Source organism: Scomber scombrus, chromosome 7, assembly GCF_963691925.1.
Source record: "Scomber scombrus chromosome 7, fScoSco1.1, whole genome shotgun sequence".
Lineage (NCBI taxonomy): Eukaryota > Metazoa > Chordata > Actinopteri > Scombriformes > Scombridae > Scomber > Scomber scombrus.
This window is the reverse complement of record NC_084976.1, coordinates 25,997,707-26,021,833: the sequence shown is the minus strand read 5'-3', so window position 1 is coordinate 26,021,833 and position 24,127 is coordinate 25,997,707. Positions and strand designations below refer to the sequence as shown.

The following is a 24,127-nucleotide window of genomic DNA, read 5'->3' as shown; positions in this document are numbered from 1 at the left end:
CTTGAACGGTGAGCAGGAGCACAACAGACCGAGGAGAAATCAACCCGACGCCGCGGACAATCGTCTAAATCTCGGTTGCCCGGAGGAGAGGGGGGGACCAGCAGCAGCAGCCCTGCCCAGAGACGGACGTGCTGGGAAGAAAGAAGACGGTATCTCTGCTGCTGGCTGCAGGGTCAATGAGCAGACAAACCACTGGCAGCTATCGACGTTAGCCTAAACTCCTCTGCGGGGTCTGGGGGTGGGGGTGGGGGGTTTCTGGTAGGGGTAGGGGAAGGGGGCGGGGGGTAACAACTGAGAAGGGAGAAGACTTACACGCCGATAGAAGAGGAGGGGGCTGGAAGTCTGAGACGCTTCCAGCCTGAAGGGGCCGGAGCTTTGGCCACAGCACCCTGGACTAGTTAGCCTGTACCCGCGCTGCTAAGTGAATGGGATGGAGCCGGGACCGTCTGGCGCTGGTAGGTTTTTTAAATTTTTAAATTTTTTTTTACTTTAGTTGGTTAACATGCTATCTTAAAAAAAAGCAGGGGGCATCGTAGCCTGGCCTCGGCGTCAGGAGGGGATGCACAAGGAGGCTTTTGGTTTAAGAGAGAGTAGGGTGCTCTCTTGCAGCTTCCATGCATAACACTTAGTATCTCTCTCTCTCTATATATAAAAAGCGTTATTATTTATCCAGATGTATAGCTACATACAAGCCCTTTTGGAGTGGCTGTAAATATCCTCACCATGCGCGGGGGCAGGGAGGTCGTGGGAAATCTTGGTGAGGAGGGAAGGAGGTGAAGCCCGCCTTCAAGCAGCAGCATCTGGCTTCACCCCTTCACACTACCAGCCTTCCTTCTTTCTTTTTTTTACACTGACAGCTTCTGGTTTGCTCACAAGCCCTCAGGTAGTCTAAACAGTGTTAAACACCAGCTAGCAGTGCCTTTTTACATGCATGCACACACACATACACATACATACATGCACAGGCCGAACATCTGCAGAGAGAGAGAGAGAGATTAATTATTTATTTATGTGAAAAACCAAAAATATTCCCCCAATTGTGATGCCTGCTCATCTGCTTGTTGGAGTTGTCAGACGCTGGGGTTTTTTTTAATGTGGGAAGGACTGAGAAAACGTGCAGTGCGTTGCGTGTGTGTATGTGGGTTTTTTTTTTTTTGCTCTGCAGGGTTTCAGTTTAAGATTTACAACTAGTGCTTATCAGTATCACAGTGATGGTGCTGTATTTTCTTTGATGTGGAGGCAACCAAATAAAACACTCACTTTAATAACTTTATACCCCAGGTCTGAAGTCCACCTATTATTGTGGAAAAGCTCGAACTCTGTCTTTTGCAATACAACCTTGAATCTGTCTTGAACTAGTGGAGGGCAGGTCCAGGATTTGAATGCTTTCTTTTTGTATTGAGATAGTTTACTGAGCTCACAGACTCTATTAACTATCTCTGAATCCTCTTTGGATGTATCCAAGGCTGTCTTTATTTGCACAAGTAGGCCTGAGTTTGAAATTACATTGTCAATCTAGATATTAAAAACCGTGACTACAGTTGAAAAGGCTTGTTTTTGTTTTTTTATGATGTGGGGGAGGTCCCCCCAGGGCCCCTCATCTCAAAGTCTGTTTTTGTGTTTGAAGTGTGATGATTCAATGTGCAATTTCCCAAAATTGAACTGATTGCCATTTTTAGCTCATGGTCAACAGCCAATTGTTCAGAGAGCCAACTAGTTAGGCCAAAACAATTGGTGCATAATTGGCCACTTCTTCTCATTCATGTGCTTGGCCTCTTGTGATCTCCTGACAAGTGGCGGGGTCTTCTAGTAAACATCCGCTATTCCATATTTTTAAGTTGTTAAAGGGTCATTACACTTTTATTTGTGTTTTGCTTTTTCAATTTCATTGTTTTTTTGAATTTGAACTCAATAGCTCTTTTTTAAAAAAATAATTACCTACACTGGAGATACTACTGAGCTATTACTGTTGAACAATGAAATTAATTAAAAGCTTCATACTGAACTCACAGTACAAGCTGTTTGACAATGTGTTGCACTGCAAAGAAAGCTGACCAAATGATCCCAAAATATGCAGATTTGGCCATTAATGACTGAAGTGCACTAAAAACATACATGTTCCCCCCCAGGTAAAGTAGAGTGGGTTTATTTCTTGTTACGTCATCGTAAAGATGGTAATAAGTGAGTGTCTTCATGTTGTGATGCAGCTCTAACGCTCTGCTTTATGTCTTATTGCCCGGGAAAGACTGCTATTGTCTTGGGATATGTGAGAGCCCTGGCTCCACTTCTCACCATCTGCCTTCACTGGCACGAGGGCGAAGTGTGTGTCATTGTGTGTGAGTTTGCAACAACCACAGTGCACTGTACACACTCACATATTCACACATGTACATGTTATTTTGCATACAGTGTATGTGTGGTCAACACATGCCTGGTTTCTGTGTTTATCGTGTTTGTCAGATGTGTTGTAGTGAAGTGTCTTTCTACACTCTGTTGAGCAGAGCGTCTCTGTGTTTTAATGCTAATGTTACTCGTCCTGTCATTTTTGACATTTTCTGAAGTACGTTTGTTCCTAGGATTTTCATAGCAGCTATTTAAAGCAGGGCTTTTCCAGTTTTGGAAACACAGGTGCCCTGGACTAATGTGGGAACATGCTCACTGCAGGACCAAAAAGGCCAAGGTCTCTTCAGTATGACCACAGTCGCACCCTGCCTCCTCCTCCCATCTCTTCCAACAGCCTCACACACACAGGTCCCCCTGATATCCATGACAATGCTGTGTTGCCGTGGTGTCTCCATGGTGAGGCTGGGAATGTAGAGGGGGGCCCCCAGTGTTTGTGTGCATGAGTGTGTGTTCCCCCGTAGCAAGGGCACTCCCTCTGTCTGAGTGTGAGACGGAGGAGCAGGGCAGCTGGGGTCTTTGTTGTGGTGGAGGAGGGCTGTTCTCTGGGGACCCAGAGGTTAAAGCACTGGGCCCCTCTCAGGCAGGAGTCACAGCTAGCCTCACATTTAGCACCCAGTCTAGGAACCCCTCTGTATTGACACCAAGACCGGCTCAGACTTGTTCTTAAGACATGACACTGGTATGGATCCTGATTGAGACTCATCAGTGTGATTAAAGTTGCATTCTATGGGCCACTCCTGTTTTCAAATGAAAGTTTTTCTGGCAGTGAAATATCGCCTCTTTAGGCCTAGATCATACTAGCCAATGCCACATTTAACTTAAAACACTTGTGAAGTGTTGGATATAGACAGTTTTAGAAATAAGACTTAAAAGTGCACAATATATCAAGGGCTGCAACTAATGTTTGTTTTGATCATCAGTTATGCCAACTTCACACTACACAATTGTAGCCCTGATTTTCCATTCACAGTTTTTAGAGATCACCGACAAAAGCCCCAGATCAGACGGAAATTGGCATTTGCTTGGTGCACACAAACTGTGGCGTGATCTCGATGTATGAACTGTTCAAAGATGTGATCCGAGAGATTCATCGATGTATCGAAGATGCCTGAAATATATCAAATAAACAAAATATCTGGACCTGTCAGGGAATCCAAATCCTGTAGTGTGAAAGGTGTTGTGACTAGCAATGAGGGCAGCAACGAGCTACAGCCAATGAGAGTGCAAGAGAAAGTGTGAGGGGAAACCAGGAGGAGGAGTCATAACAACACAACATCAACAAGCATGGCTATGGAGCTAAATTCATCCCAAAAGTAAGCAAACATGTTTTACAGATGCTCGACAATTCTCAAACAAACGCAGCACTGCATTTTTCAAATACAAAAAATACCTATCAAACAAATACACCATACTTCAGAATCAAATACAGCATGTCTTCTCTTAAGTATAAAAACTTATCCTACAAAGACAAAAATGATGACGTGACCTTTAGTACAATATTTCCACCATGATTGTCAGATGTCCCGAGTAATTCGCCTTCCTTAACAGCAGTCCCCTTATTCCCAAATCTCTTCATTATGGAATGCACAAAAAGTGAATTTTTTCTCTTTCCAAACAAATGTATAAAAAAGGTCAAAAATGCCCATACCAGGAAACTCAGTTAATTTATCTGTATATAATCTATTCCTGCCCCCTTTGCTCCTTCCCTTATTTTAATAGCTCAGCTTTCTCTACTTGTATATTCCTTCAATGTCGTTATGTTATTTCAACATTTCTGGCAGTGACAGCTGGCAGTGGTTGTTCAGTCTGCTCTGATCTGCTCAACCCAATCTCCTGGTGCGTTTAAAGGCACATTGTGTAGGATTTATTGGCATCTAACATTGAGGTTCCAGATTGCAACCATCTGAATAGCGCTCCCCTCACTCTCCCCATTCAACCTACACAAAACTTAAGAAAAACTCAAAAAGTTCCTCTAGAGCGAGTGTTTGGTTTGTCTGTTCTGGGCTCCTGTAGAAACATGGTGGTGTAACATGGTGGTGTAACATGGTGGGCTGTGTGGAAGAGGACCCGCTACCTATGTAGATATAATGGGCTCATTCTAAGGTAAAGAAAACAGAACAATTCTTATTTTCAGAGGATTATACATTAATTAAAACATACTTATGAATATCATATTCCATTTCTGCTAAGTCCATACCACTTCTTATACACTACAACTTGCTCAGGTAATTTCTGAGAAAATCAGAACAACAGAAAGATTGTGCCAGAAGTCATGTGATATTGTTTTTTGTCTTTGTAGGATTTATTCTTTTGTACTCGAAAGACCTGCTGTATTTATTTCTGAAGCAAAATGCATTAGTTTGTTCATGGTGTTTTGTAAACCACACTGTTAATGAATCATAGAGCATTTGTAAAACATGTTAATGTGAAATTAGTTTCATACAGGGCTACAAGAAAAGTTCACTGATCTGCTTTGTCCCAAGAAGAGGAGGAACATTTAGTTGAACTTTGGCAGCAGCACCAATGCCTTTTTGGTGATTGCTTGTTGCTTGTGTATATCCATTTTTGGAAGAAAAAAAAAATCTTGTCACACACATGCTGTCACGTCATTTCCTGTGTCACTTCTTGCATGTTTTTTAATGACAAAATGTAGTTTGGAAACCACAGCTTTTTTGGGAGGATTCCTCCTGGTGAAAGTGACCTCCTGTTGCTGGTCATTCATGTAATGTGCAAACCCCAACGATCTCAAGATTCCTGATTACAAAGACAGAAAGTTGTGTAGTGTGAACAGTGCAGTGATCTAAACACATTGAAAGCCATGTAGTCTGTGCTTGGTATAAGTCTGTGTATTATTTTCTTTATTGTCGATAAGTCAATTGGTCTCTAAAATGTTAGAAATGGTGAAAAATGCCATCATATGTACCCAGAGCCTGCTGTCTCATCTTCAAAATGATTGTATTGATCTGACAATGCAGTCATTTTGATTCCAAAACCCACAGACATTGAATTTACAAAAGAGTTTATTTCAAAAATCAATCTATCATCAGAATAGTTGGGAACCTGTTTAACAGCACCACACTGTAGGAGTTTAACACATTCAAAAGTCACACTTTGCTACGTGAGGAAGCGTTATTCTAATATATCCCTTCTCTTCTTGTTCTGTTCCCCCCTCCTCCCTCTTGTTCGTCATCATTTCACCTAATCTGGTTTTTGCCCCCCCCCCCCTTTTAAATAAAATTCCTTGTCAATATCCTCTTCTATCACCCCTCACCTCACCACTTCTGTAACATACCTCTCTCCCCCTCACTGGCCTCCAATCCACAATTTGCTGCTAAACTGTTTCCCTCATATTGTTTCTCCTCTTCCCTATCTCTCCTCTCCCTTTTCCTGTCTTCCTGTCGTGCCACTCATTCCGTCCACTATCACGTTCTCTCGGTCGCTGCCTACGCTTCCTTCCTGACTTTTGCCCACATTTCTCGCCCTCGTTGCCCTGTCCTCAACCACTTCCTTTGGCACTTCTCTCTCCTCTCTCAACCGTTCTTTATCTCTTGTGGCCTGCCCTTCCTCTGCTCTGACTTGTTCTTGTTCTGCCCTCTCTGTCGCTTTGTGCACATCCACTCCCCTCATTCCTACCCTCTGTCCCCAAACCTCATCGCCTCTGCCACCTGTCCTTGTCAATGGCTCCCCATTCCCCATTTGTCCAGTGCCCATGGGGGCCTTCCCCCCACCCCTGCAGCAGGTGTTCCATGCCCCGCGCCGGCCAGGCATGGGTACCGTGGGCAAGCCCATCAAGCTGCTGGCCAACTACTTTGAGGTGGAAATCCCAAAGATGGACGTGTTCCACTATGAGGTGGACATTAAACCCGACAAGTGCCCCCGACGAGTCAACAGGTAACGTGAAGACTGTGATAACACCTGCCGTATCTCTTATATTCTTCCTTCATCTGGTCATACTGTCAAGATAAGATAAGATATTCCTTTATTAGTCCCACGATGGGGAAATGTACAATATTGCAGCAGCAAGTGGATAGCAAGAATAGGGTTAGGGTTAGAAAAAAAAAGTATTAACAGAGAGGATAAAGAACAATAAATAAGTACACAAACAATAGAAAAAATATAGTGAAAAATGTTCCTTGTATTTCTTGTGTGTGATGTCCCACATTGATCTGAAAGATAACGTGTCTTAAGTGGTTATTAACCAGCAAGACATGTATTTTAAAAAGTCAACAAGCAGCTGAGATGTCAGCAGTCTGAAATGGGATAATGAATGCTCGACAGCCACTTGTAATCACTGTTGTCAGTCTGCAGTAACGGCAACAATTTCAACATGAACAATGCTACTGAGGTTTAAATGTGATTCTTTGTAACAGCAATTTATCAATTTAAACAGATTTGTTTCCATGTTTTAGTGACAAAACTGGTGCAGCTTATGTGGTCCTCAACCCTCAAGCATAAAACAATGCGACCAGTTTTAGACATTTCCATCCAGTGAAACTTATTTTCCAGGCTTCATATAACATTATGTGCTCTGCTCTATTCTGAAGGGAAAGCTTATGTCAAAATCATATCAGGTTTGATTCCAAACCAAGTCAGCAAACCAGCAAAAGGCAATGTAAGAAAAGTCCATGAATCTATGCATCAGATGGTAAAAACACACACTAGCTCATATGTGTTTCAGATCATATTAAGCAGCAGCAGGAGGCCTCCTCTACCCATATGGTGGATTCAAAAGTGAATCTTACTTAACTGACCCTTCCACCTTGACCACTGTTCATGCTGTAGCGTGCGCTTGAAGACGTCCTCGTATCAGATGGTTGAACAGTTTGCTGTCAGATGCAGGTTAAATCAAAATGTTAGTTTCTGAATCACTGAAGTCACTGATTTGAGGAAGGATTCTGACGTTATTGGATGTAATAAATATACTTTTAAGTCAAACTTGTGATAAAATGCAGCAACAGAAATAGGCATCTTTACAGTTTAAAAATATTGGGATGTAACATTAAGTTCAGTGCCTGTAATTAACAGAAAAAGCAAAAAGGTAATAGGTACTCTAAAACTTTTCTTTTTGTGGTTCTATTCAGGGTATTTCTTTGGTTCTCTCAATAACTCTACACACCAGGGAGAACTTCTCTAGACATTTTTTACTGACCCCATCCAAATATGTTTTTCAGCTGTGACAAATTAAAAACAAAAAATGAGCTGCCATGTTCACGATGTATCACATTTATTACTGTAATCCGAGTTAAAAACGGCACATAAACATAAACAATGAAATTCAGGAGGGAAATATGTTTTTGTTGTCTGTCTGCCTTGTTGATTTTTTTTTTTTCATGGTTCTCCAGAGAGCCAGTTCCTTGTAAAAGACTGTCAAGTCCTCCTTTGAGAGGAAATTGCAACACAGCACACAATATGTGTCTTCATGTTTGATCCAGGAGAATCCTTTTACTTAAGAAGGCATGAATGTTATTTCATCCTTTTTTTGCTTTTAGCTTCCTCTGCTTTCGACTCCACACTGAAATTGTGGTGTGAAGCTTGTGACTGTGAGGTAGCTGTCAACAGTATGATTGGCTATCTCATTCGACATTTGTTTTTTGTGTGGAGTCGGATGTCAGTGGAAGGTTAGAAGCATGGATGTAATGCATCTATATAAGCTAACATGGTTTTAGTCATTTTTTTGGCACCTGCCCAGTCACTGAACTCTCAGGTCTACTGTCCCGATTTGGCTCACCAGTAGCCTCGGACCATTAGATAATCATCAATAATCATTTAAGCTGTTGAAAGAAGGGTGTGAAACAGAGAGAATCTGTCTTAATGCTGCCACTTTAGAAGAGTAGCAAAAGTGCATTTACATAATACTATTTTATTTTTTCTCTAACCACAAATGATTGTGAAGCCAGATGTTACATTACATGTATATATTGTGAATTTGTTTTTTTGCATGTTTCCTCAAGAAAAGTTCATTCCTTTTCTCAAAACGGGATAAAAAAGGATAAAAGGGATAACTTAGTTTTATTGTTTATCAACACAGCTATGAACCAATGATAGTGTCCTCATATAACATTCTGCTTTTGATTAAAAAAACTAATACTTCATTCAAATCCCTGACAGTTTCAGCAGAAAGACAAAATTGTTCAGGGATCACTTCAGGAGAAACCTTGAGCTTTGTTCTCTTTCTAATGAGCAGGAATGTCAACAGTAACAAAACAACTGAAGCAAATCTCTTAATTGTGATTACGCAGAGTTGTAGGTTTAGAAAAGAATAAACAGGAATCTCTAAAGAAGAAGTTATTACCATCCTCTCTAACATGCAGAGGGGATCTTTGAGCTTCAGTTTCCTTTGGTTTTAGGCTTTGGACAAAGGATCCAAGAAGGCATCCAAAGGTCGAGCCCCTTTAACCTTTTCTTTTCAGAACCTCTCCTCAGCCCCCACACTTAAATGAAGGCCAAGGCACTGGCATTAAAAGGTGGCCCCCTGCCCTCACCCTCACTCTTTTTGTCCTTGCCTCTCCCCCCGTGACCATGAGATATTGCATCCAGCAGCTGCATCCTGCGCAATCAATATTCCATCATCTTGAGGACTGCCCCCTTTGGCCCCCTCCGACCCCCCAATCACAATAGATCATCCTGATCAGGCGATGGCTTTAATTGGCAGAGCTGCTCCTTTCTGTCTACAGCTCAGTGTAATTGGCGGTGCATATTAATGTCACATTGTGTTTGTCGCTTTCTGCAGGGAGGTGGTGGAGTACATGGTGCAACACTTCAAGCCCCAGCTCTTTGGAGACAGGAAGCCGGTGTATGACGGCAAGAAGAACATTTACACGGTGCTAGCACTTCCTATTGGGAGTGAGAAGGTAGATGTTTGTTGTGGTTTTGTGTTACACAGAATAACTTTGTATTATTCAGTGATTTTAATCTCCTGTAAAGCATGTATGACTACCCGAGATTTAAAGACAATCACAAACACCTACTGTTTTACAGAGCACTCACTGTGTGGTTGCTGATCTTTACTTTTAAGGTGTAGCTGAGTATTAAAGTACAAAGTGCTCTGTATCCTGTAATTTCCTGGCAATTATATATATATTTTTCCTAAAGTCAACTATGTAAATCATATGAAAAGACCAAAACATCTAATTACCTGGTACTACAGGTAAGTACTGTTTGTGTAGCCAAAGCTCGATAAAGCTTATTCCTCTGTGCATGAGATCTTCATTGTTAAAGAAATTATTACAAACATTGAGCCACACTGTTGCACAGGATGACATTTTTCTTCGTTATAACAAAACAAGAGTGTTGTTTATTTTGAGTCAGTATCAAATATGCCGTCCCTGTAAATACTGAGAAGTGCGCCAAATCCACAGCTTAATAGTACCCAACAAATGCTCTGTTAACTCATGTTTGTGCAATGCAAGATAAAAACTACACGTTACAGCTGTTTTTAGGAAATGATTTGGCTAACAACTGAACGTTTTTGTTTGAAAAACCTTTATCCATGGAGGCTTCACTGAGAACAATGCTCTCTCTTCTCTGTAAAACCACAAAAACCACTGATGTGCTGACCTCAGAGCAGCTTGGCCAGAGCAGTTTGGGTTAAGTGGCGTTTGCCTTAGTGTTGGTACGAAGGAGTGAGGGGCAAGTGCTGCTTTTTCAATTTTCACACCCAGGTCATCATGCTGGTGCAGGGATCGAACTGGCTAATAACTTCCATTCACAGGCCAGCTACTGTAACCTTAAGTGACTCATTTTTAAACATTTACATCTGCAGTAGCAACAACTGGGCTTTAGACTGAGAGTCACAGACAGGAGGAGTGAGTCAAAGAGTACAGAGACAGACTCACGCTGTGTATGTTTTGGTCTTCTCATGGGATGTGTTGACAATAAGAGAAATCTAAAATATGAATTAAAGGATACGAACTTATATGCTATGACATGGGGTCATATTAAGGAGTCCATAAAGGAGAACAGACAAAAAAAACAAGAAAGCAAGACCATGTAAGCTCATCATGTTTTGTTGTTATAATGTTGTAAAGTGGTATATAGTAAGCAGGAAAGTGTGAAATACTTTGTTAAATAATAAATCTGTCTGCAATGAGGTTTATATTGCACTTACAGAGCCTGATAATGCACATTTCTTACTATAATTTTTATCTTTATCCGAATCCTTGGTTACTATGCTCCTCCTGCAGCCTTGTTCTTTCTTTCTCACTTCAGGTGGATTTTGAGGTAACAATCCCTGGTGAGGGTAAGGACCGAATCTTCAAGGTGTCCATCCGTTGGCTGGCCAAGGTGTCATGGCGCCTGCTCCAGGAGACTCTGGTCAGCGGCCGGCTGCAGGTCCCCCTCGATTCAGTTCAAGCGCTGGACGTGGCCATGCGCCACCTAGCCTCTATGAGGTACACACAGCTTCCCTCTTATTTACACCAGCACACAAACACACATACACATACTGCAGTATCTCCTAATCCTCTTAAGGAGTTCAGGGAGGAGAGCAACAGTCAACATCGACACCATGTTTTTGTCAAGCTCACTTTCTATTGACAATATCGTGGAGCCAAGCAAGGTTAACCAGGTTGTTCTGTTCACTGCATCAGATCATCATAGCTGCAGGGGTCAGAGTCACTAAACAAAAGATGCTTGTTAGCTGAGACTTGTGTGAGAGTGTCCAATGAACAAAACTGAGCAGCAGAATACTTAATACATACTTCATGAAGACTTGACCTGAAAATGGTCAGACATTGACAGTCTCAAGTCACAGATGTCTGAGAAAGACTAACATGTTTTTGTTATTTACAGAGGAGAACTTTTCATCCCTAAAACTCCAGTTTTGTGTTGTTTTTTTAAACTCCTACACGAGGCTACAACTTTACCAGACATGAACACTCACACTGAGGTTATTCTTCGGATTCATTCTTCGAAGTCATTTTGCACATTCATCATTTTCAATTTCAACTCCCCACTTCCTCCAATTAGGTACACTCCAGTGGGCCGCTCATTTTTCTCCCCACCTGAAGGATACTACCACCCACTTGGTGGGGGGAGGGAAGTCTGGTTTGGCTTCCACCAGTCTGTACGGCCGGCCATGTGGAAGATGATGCTCAACATTGATGGTGAGTCATTGAGGAAAAGCTCACCAGAGTGCATGTAATCAGTTAATGATGTCAGTGTGTTTTGCTGACATTGCACGACTGTACAGAAGCAGTGGGGAAGAAATTACAAGTTAAAAGTACAATCTGCTCTGGGAACAAAGATGAGTTGAATCATGAGTTATGGTTTATAATTATCATCATGAAAATAGGTTGCTGCTCTCTTTTCTGTGTCTCCCTGTAACATGATTTTTTTCTCCAGTTCTATGCATTAAATTTTGATCTAAAGGCTCATAAAAGTTGTGTACCTCCATGTACATCTTGTTAAGTTCCTCTTCCCTGACTTATGTAGGCTAATTCTGCTCTCCGTCTCCCTCTAGTGTCTGCTACGGCCTTCTACAAAGCCCAACCTGTAATTGAGTTCATGTGTGAGGTTTTGGATATTCGCAACATTGATGAGCAGCCCAAAACTCTCACTGACTCACAAAGGGTTCGATTCACCAAGGAGATTAAAGGTGGGTTCCTCGGCAAGTATAACGTTTCATTTTCCATTTTCCACCAATGCAGTTTATACATTTCTGTAGACCCTTTAAATAAGATACTGGATATTTCAATTTTTAATTTTGAAATATAAAATAGATCTTTTTTATTTAATTGGAACCTCTTCTTTTTAACTTTGCGTTGGATTAACTTGTGTGTCCTTCTGTGTCTCTGCTTGCATAACGTCCTTATTGTTGGCACTACCAGGCCTGAAGGTGGAGGTGACCCACTGTGGCCAAATGAAGAGGAAATATCGCGTATGCAATGTCACCCGACGTCCTGCCAGCCACCAGACGTAAGTGCAGCTGTTGAGAGCATTACATAATGTTAATTTGCTTTATAGTAAGCTGCCACTTCTATGACTGCTTTGTGCATTAGATCAAATACATCTATGGTATACATTAGTGCATACATCTATAATGATGTGTTCAACCTGGCTGTATAGATTTGAACAGTATACATAGATAACAGTGTAAATAACCACCTTTTGTTAGAGATCTTCTTACAGTAACAAAAGTTCCCCTTACTAATGGCCTCAACACATTTTCATCTGTGTTTTATCCAAAGTTTAATTACATTTAGTAAGTGGTTTGACTTTAGATTAGAAAGTAAGAATTGTTTGGTCTCCTTTTCTCTATTTGATGTAAACATATTTTAAGTTGCTGGTCAGACTAAAACAAGTTTTAAATGGGTATGAAGCAATTATTACAATTTATACATTCATGTCAAATCAATCAATACATTAATTGACAGTTGACTTATTGAACTCAAATTATCATTATTATTATTATTACTAGCTAATCAGGTGCTGGCCAGTGTTGCATTGTAATGAAATGTGTTAATGCAAACTCTCCTCATTACAGTAAATGCAACTTCTATGCCCCCCCCCCATATAAATATTACAGTCATTCATGTATCTTGTCTTTCTCTCTCAGGTTTCCCCTCCAGCTCGAAAGTGGGCAGACAGTAGAATGTACAGTGGCCCAGTACTTCAAGCAGAAGTACAACTTGCAGCTAAAATACCCCCACCTACCTTGTCTACAGGTGGGACAGGAGCAGAAGCACACATACCTGCCCCTGGAGGTGAGGATGGGTTCGAGGATAATTTAACTGTGACGTTGCAAAAATATGTGTGCTGTCTTTAAAACTATCTTGTGATACATTCAGGTTGTATGTGATTAATCAATGTCTAAACACTTTGGATTTACTCGTTCCAGGTTTGTAACATTGTAGCAGGACAACGATGCATCAAGAAACTGACAGATAATCAGACCTCCACTATGATCAAAGCAACAGCTCGCTCTGCACCAGACAGACAAGAAGAGATCAGCAGGCTGGTGAGTTGTAAACACTACTGATGGGTGGAAGACACATCAGCTGAAGTAACCCGTTGTATAGGAATGTATTTAAAGTGTAAGTGACAGAGACAGCAATCTATATGATGGATTTCCTTCACTCTTCCTCCCCAGATGAAGAATGCAAACTTCAACCTAGACCCGTACATCCAGGAGTTTGGGATTAAGGTGAAAGATGAAATGGCCGAGGTGACAGGCAGAGTGCTTCCAGCCCCTATCCTGCAGTATGGAGGACGGGTAATACATAGTTCATTTATCAACTCTAATAAATAGGTATAGTTAAATTAAAGTTTGAGTTATGATGGTGAGAGTCTGGAAATAGAGGCACTTAAGTGTTGAATAGCAAAAAAATATAATTTTTTTTTCAAATGCAGTAGTTTATATAATTTTGCGTTAAATCTGACCTGATTTGGTTTAAACTTTCTCTCCTCTGGTCCTCTCCTCCACAGAATCGTGCCATAGCTACCCCCAACCAGGGAGTGTGGGACATGAGAGGGAAGCAGTTCTATAATGGCATTGAGATCAAAGTGTGGGCTATTGCCTGCTTTGCCCCCCAGAAACAGTGCAGAGAGGAGGTGCTCAAGTAAGTACTGAGGGGTAGCAATATAGGAAATCATTTTAATTACATATATCTCAATATATTCTGGTAGTGGTAAGTTATTAGATGCTGTTTTTATTTTGCTGTTTAGCAAAAACATTTTTTAGTGATTTCTTTACACACACTGTACAAGACAATAGAAAGTTAAATACAATGAATGAGAGGTAAAGCATTAAAACCGTAGCTTGCTTCACTAAATTCTGTCCCAATTAATCTGGTTTCTTCTCAGGAACTTCACAGACCAGCTGCGTAAAATCTCAAAGGATGCTGGGATGCCAATTCAGGGCCAGCCATGTTTCTGTAAATATGCCCAGGGAGCGGACAGCGTGGAGCCCATGTTCAGACACCTGAAGAACACCTACTCTGGACTGCAGCTCATAATCGTCATCCTGCCAGGGAAAACTCCTGTCTACGGTAGGAGATGTTGTTTTTGTTTTCTTAAATATGCAACATGGTAGGTCTTGAGCGTGAGTGATGAAGTACAGAGATGAAAAGGGTTTCAAATTGTCTATAAACTACTAAAACATCGAAAGACCTGTTAAAGCATCACCAGTCCCTAAGGATCATGGTGTTCTTAATGTCCCATTTCCAAATTGTCCCCTTCAGCGGAGGTGAAGCGTGTGGGGGATACTCTCCTTGGCATGGCGACGCAGTGTGTCCAGGTGAAGAACGTGGTGAAGACGTCGCCTCAGACGCTCTCCAACCTCTGTCTCAAGATTAACGTGAAGCTGGGAGGCATCAACAACATCCTGGTTCCTCATCAGCGGTGAGTTTCTGTTTGTGCTGCTTTTGAATTAGTTTTACTCTCATGTGAGCCATTCATAGCAAACTGGTGCTACGGGTCTTTGGTGTTCGCACAAGACATGAGTGTGCAACTGTTCCATATGTATCACTGTTAGATCTTATAATTATAACAAAACCTCTGCATAATGTTTTATGTTTCTTTGTTTGTATGTTTAGAAATGTTGTAACTTTAAAATAATGTGTTTTCTTGACTTGGTTACTATATTAAAAGTGTGTTTGGTCTCCTTATGCAACAACCTACACTTAAATTTGAAGTATTCAAAGCCCACAGCGTTCTGCCGGATGATCTGTATTGACCCATCTCAGCATCTCAGCTTGTGATTATAATATAACTCCTTAAAAACAAGCCCACATTGCCTTCATGAGCAAGTGTAATTTGCATTTCCTTCTCCATTCGCTCTTGTAGGTCAGCAGTGTTTCAGCAGCCTGTTATCTTTCTGGGAGCAGACGTCACACACCCTCCTGCTGGAGATGGCAAGAAGCCCTCCATTACTGCTGTAAGTCTCATTCATAATCCTTTAACCTTTAGAGCCCGACGGATGCAATCTGTTTCCAAATTCTCTGTCAAATTGCTCCTGAAGTATTCATCACAGTGAGGTGGGGCGCATTACAATTTGCATTCATCTCTACACGCATTACTCTTGTTTGGATCACTCATGAACTCATCATTGCATAGATATAGAACACATATCACAAGAAAAAGTGGAACCAGAGCTTTTTAATGATGCTAGTCACACGTATATACCATAGACTGTATATAAGAAATGGACATAAAATCCATGACGTCACCCATTGGTTTGTGGACTGCTGCTCGGGGGCTAGTTTCGGATCTGAGCAGTGCCATCTTGAAAATTCCAGGTGCATGCTGGGAAAAATAAAAACACGGATTCTACTTATATGGGCATCAAGAGGGGCATGAGGAGGAGCGGGGGAGGTTGCGAGGGCTGGATCTCGAGGACATTGGGCACGCAGCACGTAGCCACGCCCTAATGCATACCCTGCTTTATCCTCAATTATAAAATCAGTGAGGGCAAAATTTCAAAAATGAACATCATACTGCATTGAAGAAGGCTTTAAACTAGCGACTGAGACCATAAACACATTTTGAAAACGTTTACTGTCCTTTTGACACCAAAACGGTCGCCCCCTGATGGCCTTTTGATAGAATGCAGTTTTAAGTTACTTCCGCGTTGGCCTCCGCTCAGAGGACCGGAACTCCCCGCCTGGTATATACCAAAATAATCACATTATGAAGACAGATTCTTCACCCATCTTCACACTCCTGTTTCTTGGTTGAATAACTCACAAAATCCCAATCAACAGACCCCTTTCCAATGCTGCTAGTTGTTAATCTATGCGACAAAGTGTTGTTGAGTAATTCAGTTTTGAAATTACAGCAAATTTATGATATGTTTCCAATATAGGGCTGACCACTTGGGTTGAAGAATAAAATATACACAAAATATATTTGCTTTTCATTGCAATGATTCAAAAGTTGTGATCAAAAGACCTGTGCACGGAGTGCCCTGGCGGTCGAGTGGTTAGAGCGCATGCCACATAATCGCAGCGTCCCTAGTTCGAATCAGGCCAGGGACCTATGCTGTAGGTCATTCCCCTCTCTCTCTCCTCCTGTTTCCTGTTGGCCTTTCTGCCATTCACTGTATAAATAAAGACATAAAAAGCCCAAAATAAACCTTTGAAAAAAAGAAGACCTGTGCACAAGTAGGTTAAGCTCACCTGCACAAACACATTTCCATTTGGCACAAAGCATATTTTTTCCCCAATTGCTAAGTCAGAGAGTCAATCTCCCCAAAACAATTATGAAAAAATGTCTTTACAGCAATTTATACTGAGATACATGTAAAAACAATTTCATAAGACACAATCTACATTTCCTTGATTAAAGGCTAATATAAAAAAAACCTACAAATATTATCCTGTTAAATGAAAGATATAGGTAGCCTAGACTGTTCTGGGCAAAAAAAAGAACAAGATATGGCATGTATGAGCCTTTATAATGACAAAGATAAGAGCTGAAAGGTAAAGGTGAAATTACCTTGAAAATAGCCTGGGGCTCTCAGGGTTAATGAAACAACACTCTTTGACTTAAAACTCAGTCTCATTAAAAAAGAAAGGAATCTGTGTGTCGTACAAAGCCAGGTCACTTATTAAATTTAGTTTAATATAGTTAGATAGTTATTTTTTATTATTTTAGATATTTTATTGACAGAATGATTAATTGACTATCCAATAACACCACTACAGTGATTTTATGTGTCTGCTATTATGTATTAAGTATGGACTGTATAAAAAACATTAAGTAACTCATAGGTTATTGAAGCCTAATTTATTCTTTGTTACTAAGTTAGTACTGGAACCAGAAAATTTAGATTTGGAAAGGACACAATTTTGCAAATATGCCTCAAAACAGACTTCTAGCTGTGCTTTAGACTCACATCCATTAGAAGAAATTCATTCAGAGACCCTGACTTTTTATAGTTAAAGAAAGAAGTTGAAGTACTTTTCTGTTAACCTCAAAACAGGGTTTAAAAAAAAAGAAAAAAATCAGCATCTACATCAGTGTCTATTAAAAGAGAACTGCGGCTGGAGGCCCTGGCGTCACTCAGCTCTGGTGGTTGTCACTTGGTATAGATACACAAACAAGTCAAAGTAATGTAATTTACACATTTCAGTCAATTAACATTCAGAATAAATCAGCATGAACGTCAGCCAGGCCCTGTCCACAGTCTCTGTTTGTCTTGGACTCAGCAGCACCAAATAGAGCAGCTCTGACACAACTGTGGCTAAATGTGGATTGAAATGACAGTTTATTTGGTAAATAAGTTGTCTTTAAGTACAATGGAGGCTTGCCAATGTCTTTTTCATCAATACATCACTCTGCTGTTGTTTATAAAGCTCTTAGAAACTTAGTGTAACTTTTTCTTTATTTAGAAGTACGCATGTTATGTAAAGTGAAAGTAAAACACTAAAGTAAGCTACAGAAGGATAAATAATTGTTCAAAATTGCCATGTAGTGTAGTCTGGCTTCTCTGATGGCTGTCCAGATGTTAGGTTGGCAGGTTTATTCCATTTATAGTCAAATGAAATCAACATGGGAATGTAAATAATGCAAATGACTTCAAGATGTCATACAAAAATAAACGCACACGACTGCAGTTGCTTGGTGACAGTGGCACTGGTGCACAGCAATTAATCCCCCAGCCTTAAACTCTACGGTCGAGGAAAAGAAAAGCTGCGAAAGCAAATTAGAACACTACAGAGTAAATCTTATCACATTCAGCTCATATGTGAGTATTTATTATTACTATTCAGCAAAACCTTGAATGCACATAAGAAATGGGGATGTTTTTTGTTTTTTTAAACTGTTGAATAGATTACATATACTTTAAGAACTTGGCAAGGACATTTGTGAAGAATTCTGACATTTCCATAGACTACTCAATTAATTGCTTTTAAAAAAGTTAAAAAAAAAAATAGATTACTAAATAATTTGAATTATGATTAATTTCAGCCCTAAAGTACAGCTCTAATAAATACTGTTTAGGCTCAGGTCATTCATAACACTTATAAAGACTTAAGAGAGTTGAACTAAAGTATTTTGGCTGATTTAAAACATTTCAAAACACCAACATGTTTCTTTTCTGAAGAATTAAAACAGTGGTAAATGCCCAGAATCACTCTGCTTTGAGAGACCATTTCATGAGAAACGTCTGCAGTCAGACTTTTTGTTTAGACTTTGATACACAATAACTGAGGCTGAACAAAGAAAAAAAAAAAAAGAGTATTAAGAGAGTTTGTGAAGGATAAGGTGAAACAAATGGCTCATCACTGACTCATGTTCAAAAAGGAAATGACGTCAATCCTCGTTTGCCCTTGACCTCAGCTCTGCTGTGGTTGGCTGCGTTGTTGCCTAGCAATTATGACAAACTATTGAGTCACACAGAGAGGGAGGATGGGAGAGGACCGGCTCTATATTGATCAACCTGAACAAGGAGAAATCTGCTAAAAAATTATGATAGTAGTGCAGTGTAAAGGTTTGAGGGGAGAAAAATAAAAGGTTGATGTTGAGCCTCCACTTCCCATCATTGGCCACTAGGGGGTGCTAATGTACACAAACACATTAGGAGACGTGCTTCATAATTACTATGTGAAATAACAAGGAGGCTGATGACGTGTGAGGGTTGTTATTACACAACAGAGACTAATAAGATAATAGGCATTACATTTTTTTGTTTCCTATTCTTTTACATATATATTTGTGTTTGTAGATGGAGTATTTGAATGGAGGGACTCAAGAATGATACAAAATAGAAATTTAGGAGGAATAGTGAAGATGATCTGATGCAAATTTGAAGAAGATTGATGAAGATTTTGAAATTAGTGCTTTGTGAGCTACATTACCAAAACAATAACCACTTACCATCTTGGGGGGTTTATAAGCACTCCATCCTCCACTTCATCATCATCGATTGTATGGATGCCTTAACCATCTTACAATACTTGCATCCTTTTTTGTGTATGTGTTGCCAGTGGGAATCAAATCACTAACTCTGGCAGTGTCTCACTCTGTCTCTCTCTTCCAGGTGGTAGGTAGTATGGATGCCCATCCCAGCAGATACTGTGCCACAGTGCGAGTCCAGAGACCCAGGCAGGAGATCATTGAAGATCTGTCCTACATGGTGCGTGAACTGTTAATTCAGTTCTACAAGTCGACCCGCTTCAAGCCCACCAGGATCATTTTCTACAGAGATGGAGTTCCTGAAGGACAGTTGCCGCAGGTATATTTGATGGGATGTTTTTTAGACTCTGATAGATTGTCCAAATTGTGCTTACAATGTGTGATTTCTTATTGCCGTATTTATATAATGGCACAAAGTTGGCAAAGGGCATTTCAGCATTTTTCTATGATAATAAATGGTGCTCTTCTACGTAGATTCTCCACTATGAACTCCTGGCCATCAGAGATGCATGCATCAAGTTGGAGAAAGACTATCAGCCTGGCATTACCTACATTGTGGTGCAGAAACGCCACCACACGCGTCTCTTCTGTGCTGACAAGTCTGAAAGGGTGAGCTCTCTACTTTCTAACACATTTTTTGTCTCTTTTCATACTTGCACATCTGTTTTTAGGTGTTAAATAATTATAATCTTGGGTTTTTCTTTTGATAGATTGGGAAGAGTGGGAATATTCCTGCAGGGACTACAGTGGACACCAGCATCACTCATCCCTTTGAGTTTGACTTCTACCTGTGCAGCCATGCAGGCATACAGGTACTGAGAACAAAAATGTTGTAGTACTGTGTGCATAGTGAACTTTTTGAATTCCTTGAATGGATTGTAATAGACTGAATGCCTCTCACCCCAGTTCATGGGGTCCAACCACATTTGAATCACATTATATAAACAACCACATTATGTCATGTGTTTTGAATTTTATTTTTTACAAAGCCTTGTTTTCTAATTTTCTTCTCTTCTCTGCCTCCAGGGTACCAGCCGGCCATCTCATTATTACGTCCTGTGGGACGACAATCGTTTCACAGCTGATGAGTTACAGATTCTAACCTACCAGTTGTGCCACACTTACGTGCGTTGTACCCGCTCCGTCTCCATCCCTGCCCCAGCCTACTATGCTCGTCTTGTGGCCTTCCGTGCCCGCTACCATCTGGTGGACAAAGAACATGACAGGTTAGTGATATAATGAGTAATATAAAACAGGGTTTAAGACACACTGCACATAGAAACAGTGATTTCATGGTACTCCTTTTGATGCCTCATTATGTGATACGCCCCCTAGTGACACATCTCAATCAATCTTTATTTATATTATTTATATTTATTTATATAGCACCAAATCGCAACAAAAAGTCATCTCAAGGCACTTTTCACATAGAGCAGGTCTAGACCGCACTCTTTATTTAATTTAAAGAGACCCAACATTCCCACATGAGCAGCACTTGGCCCTTTTAACGGGAAGAAACCTCAAACAAAAACAGGGCTCTAGGTGGACGGCCATCTACCTTGACTGGTTTGGGTTGAGGGAGATAGAGAGAAAGGGAGAAGAGAGAGAAAGGAGAGCAGGGGCACAAATGAATCATGCTCCTCTTTTAAGATTTAAAATCTATTTACTTTCCTCATTACAAATGGGTCATGCACATTTGACTCTGACTGAGTTGAGAAACTGCGTTCTTCGTAATGTTTTGCAATTCTCGTACATACGAAGGGTCATTGAGCTTTGCCCTGCATCTTTTCTCTATGTCTTTGCAGTGGAGAGGGCAGCCACGTGTCTGGTCAGAGTAACGGTCGGGACCCCCAGGCGCTTGCCAAGGCTGTTCAGATTCACCACGACACCCTGAGGACCATGTACTTCGCCTGAGCTACACCAACCATCACCACCATCGTTCCCTCCCACCTCATTTCTACCTGAGTGGGCAGATGACCCACCACCACCACCTCATCCCCATCCCTTATTCCCAATGACTACCCACTACACATACTCCACAGACCTGCCAGTCAGTCACCCAAATCCAAGTAACAAAAGGCCCTTCACCTGTAAAACACAGGCAGACTCTACAGCCTCATGCACTCAAAAGGTTATGAATATTATTATTATTGTCATTTTGTTGTTTTTACTTTACCAGGACTATTGCTCTTTTTATGTTGAATTTTTAAAACGTCGGTATTATTATTATGTAATTGTATTGTACGCTACCTTCACACTCCTATGTATGCAAGTATGCAATACGGATGGGAGGAAAATAGGCGATAAAAAGAAGAAAAAACTTTTTTAACTGCCACCACGATGCTGCCTCTTTACCCATCTGAATGCCGGATGCCAGTGTTCCAAGCCCCTTTAGTTTGGGGATCCTCCAGAGGGGTGGTACTGGGCACGCACACTTACATGTATCATTTTAACGTTGTCATGAACTACATACATGTTTTTGAACAATGTTATTTTTTTTAAACAGCCTTGAGGAGTCTGAGGTATGGTACATTAGCACTTAGTGATAGCATGTAGGTGCCACCAGTCCTGCACATAAGAGTTTGTTAGTTCATGTGAGGCTAGCCCTCTGGTCTTTATATTAGCAGAGACTGAAAGAGCAGGTGTAGCATATCGTAGATACATGAGTGAATTCCTGCCGCACTCTATGTGCTGGTTGGCCAGTCCCTTAGAGAATTAGCCTATAGAGGCAAGCTTAGCATAACAATAGAGGGACCATTTGCATAGAGTGTATCAAATATACTTGCACCCCATGCACCTAAACCAGCATTATTAACCAGCCAAAAGTGATGCCAACCAATGGAACAGGGGCACATGAACAGGAGGATAATTTTTTGTATTATTTTATTATAATTTGTTTTGTTTATTTCTGTATGCATTTGTTCTTCTAGGATTTATGAGGCACTTTTTTTTAATTATTATTACTTATTGATTTATTTTACTTCAAAATGGTGAGACTGGTCTGTCCAGAGGCTTGACAGCTTTTTGAAGTTTTTCACACCCAGACTCGCATAGTTTTCTGAACAAAGAGGTAACTAAGGCAATAGGCAAGGTCATCACTCCTCTCTAGATTTGAATGCAGGCAAATATAAATGTCTGTGATCACTTAAGTGCTGCAAAGCTGAACTCACATTCAGCGGTTGACCTTGCTCTGATCATTTTGCACATTCCAACATGTTATCGGTGGAGATCAGGCCGCAGTGAACTCTAATAAAATAACCTCCAGCTGCGCACTTCTTTGCGTACCTATACACACCTGTCCCATTTTTACACAAAGCTCTTCCCTCTGCAGGCATTTACAACTCATAGCCTGGATAGCAGAAGCACATAAATCACATCCCCTTGTTCAGTCTCTTTCATAGCATGTAGAGACTATTTTTTCTTCAAATGCACTTGTTCCCCTTATTTCCCTCCTAAGCCAAACTATATGGACAACCCACCCACTCACTCCATCACCCTTTCCATCTTCTCCTCCTTCCCTTGCTCTTCTCCTCTCACTTTTAACATTGCACACCTGCAGCATCCCCCCTGCCCCAATCCCCTACCTTGTGTTAGCCAATCCCCATTGGTGCTCTGTGTGCATGGGCGGCACAGATAGGGGATTGCTACATTGGACAGGATGGGCCACTTTTACTACTACTTAATATGCCCTGCCTTTACATCTAGTCACTTTCTGGATTTATGGAGAAAAATAATGCATGTAATTATTTTTAAAGACTGGATATTCTGAGCCACCTTATTTTGGTTTCCTTAGAGGTAGGAGCCCTGCGCTCACCACTGCCTGTCAGTCGTTTTTGCCTCGATTGTGTAATGGTTATAAAGACTGCTTTTTTTTCCTTTGTCATTATTATTATTATGATGATGAATATTGTGACTAGTGTCAGAGTGTATCCTCAAGAGGGCACTGTGGAAACGGTCTCAAAATTCCACCTCAGTTGCCCTTAAGCGCCTCAAATCTTGTCTGATGGTCAGAGCCCCTTTGAGCGGAAAGGGATCAAAAGATAAGAGATCAGATGAGTTTCATTTTTAAATCATTGTTATGAACTTGCATAATCAAAATGCCTTTGTACACTGTTTTACTGATCCTTCATTGTGTCCAAGGTGAATTGTATATATAAATATATAATAACCTGTTATGTATTTTGGCTCACCAGTTGCCGGGCCTTTTCATAGTTGGGGGGGAAGTGTTCTACCCCCTTATTCTGTGCTAAAAAGAGAAAAAAAAATCAGTCTGGGGGCATTTCCAAGCACCACTGAATCCAGATGCAGTTCTTCACTCACTGAAGCCACAAAGCACCTTGCAAAGGGGGAAGACGAAATGGCAGTCACCCTGGAAATGCATCATGTGGACACTGGAGAGTCCACTCCTCTCCACACAGCCTCACTGTCTGACTAAGCAATATTGAAGCCACTGATCAAGAACAGTCCTTGTCATAGCACTTCCCAATAGATTTGAATGAAAGGACATGGAAGCATATTATTTTGGCTCTGTATGTGATAGTATGGGAACTCTGTTGGGGAGGGTTATTTTTTAAAGAAAATAAAATTGTTTTTTATTACTCCTGTTTTGTTTTATTTACTTGTATCTTAAATATTGTATGGTTTACAAGATATCATTTAAATCTTTATGGTCCAAAACTAGCACAAAGTCAAAAGAGACTATAACATAAATGGATTGCAGCAAAGTTTACACATTTTACATTAAAGAAGTTCACAGTTTTTCAGGTGTGTCTTTCAAACAACAGCTGTGTTGCCCATATGAACATTGAAAGAGATTTTTTCCTTGCTGTAATCAATTATCCTGTTCATACTGGCTATTAAAAGATCC

General features: G+C 40.7%; 1 protein-coding gene across 2 annotated transcripts; it reads left to right on the top strand.

Annotated features, from left to right (window-relative positions):
* Nucleotides 1-285: 285 nt before the first annotated feature.
* On the top strand, nt 286-23,895 carry ago1 (argonaute RISC component 1). 2 transcript variants are annotated; one of them, XM_062422233.1, is made up of 19 exons: nt 286-455; nt 6,108-6,294; nt 9,134-9,254; nt 10,612-10,793; nt 11,371-11,507; nt 11,864-11,998; nt 12,231-12,318; nt 12,959-13,106; nt 13,241-13,360; nt 13,493-13,615; nt 13,828-13,961; nt 14,206-14,390; nt 14,583-14,742; nt 15,187-15,277; nt 19,385-19,579; nt 19,735-19,869; nt 19,971-20,072; nt 20,287-20,486; nt 21,066-23,895. In XM_062422233.1, the coding sequence occupies exons 1-19, from the start codon at nt 431-433 to the stop codon at nt 21,172-21,174; spliced, it is 2,577 nt and encodes an 858-aa protein (XP_062278217.1). In that variant the 5' UTR covers nt 286-430; the 3' UTR covers nt 21,175-23,895. The 2 variants fall into 2 exon arrangements, with proteins under 2 accessions (XP_062278217.1, XP_062278216.1); XM_062422232.1 differs by having other exon boundaries at nt 11,864-12,010; nt 21,066-23,894.
* Nucleotides 23,896-24,127: the final 232 nt, after the last annotated feature.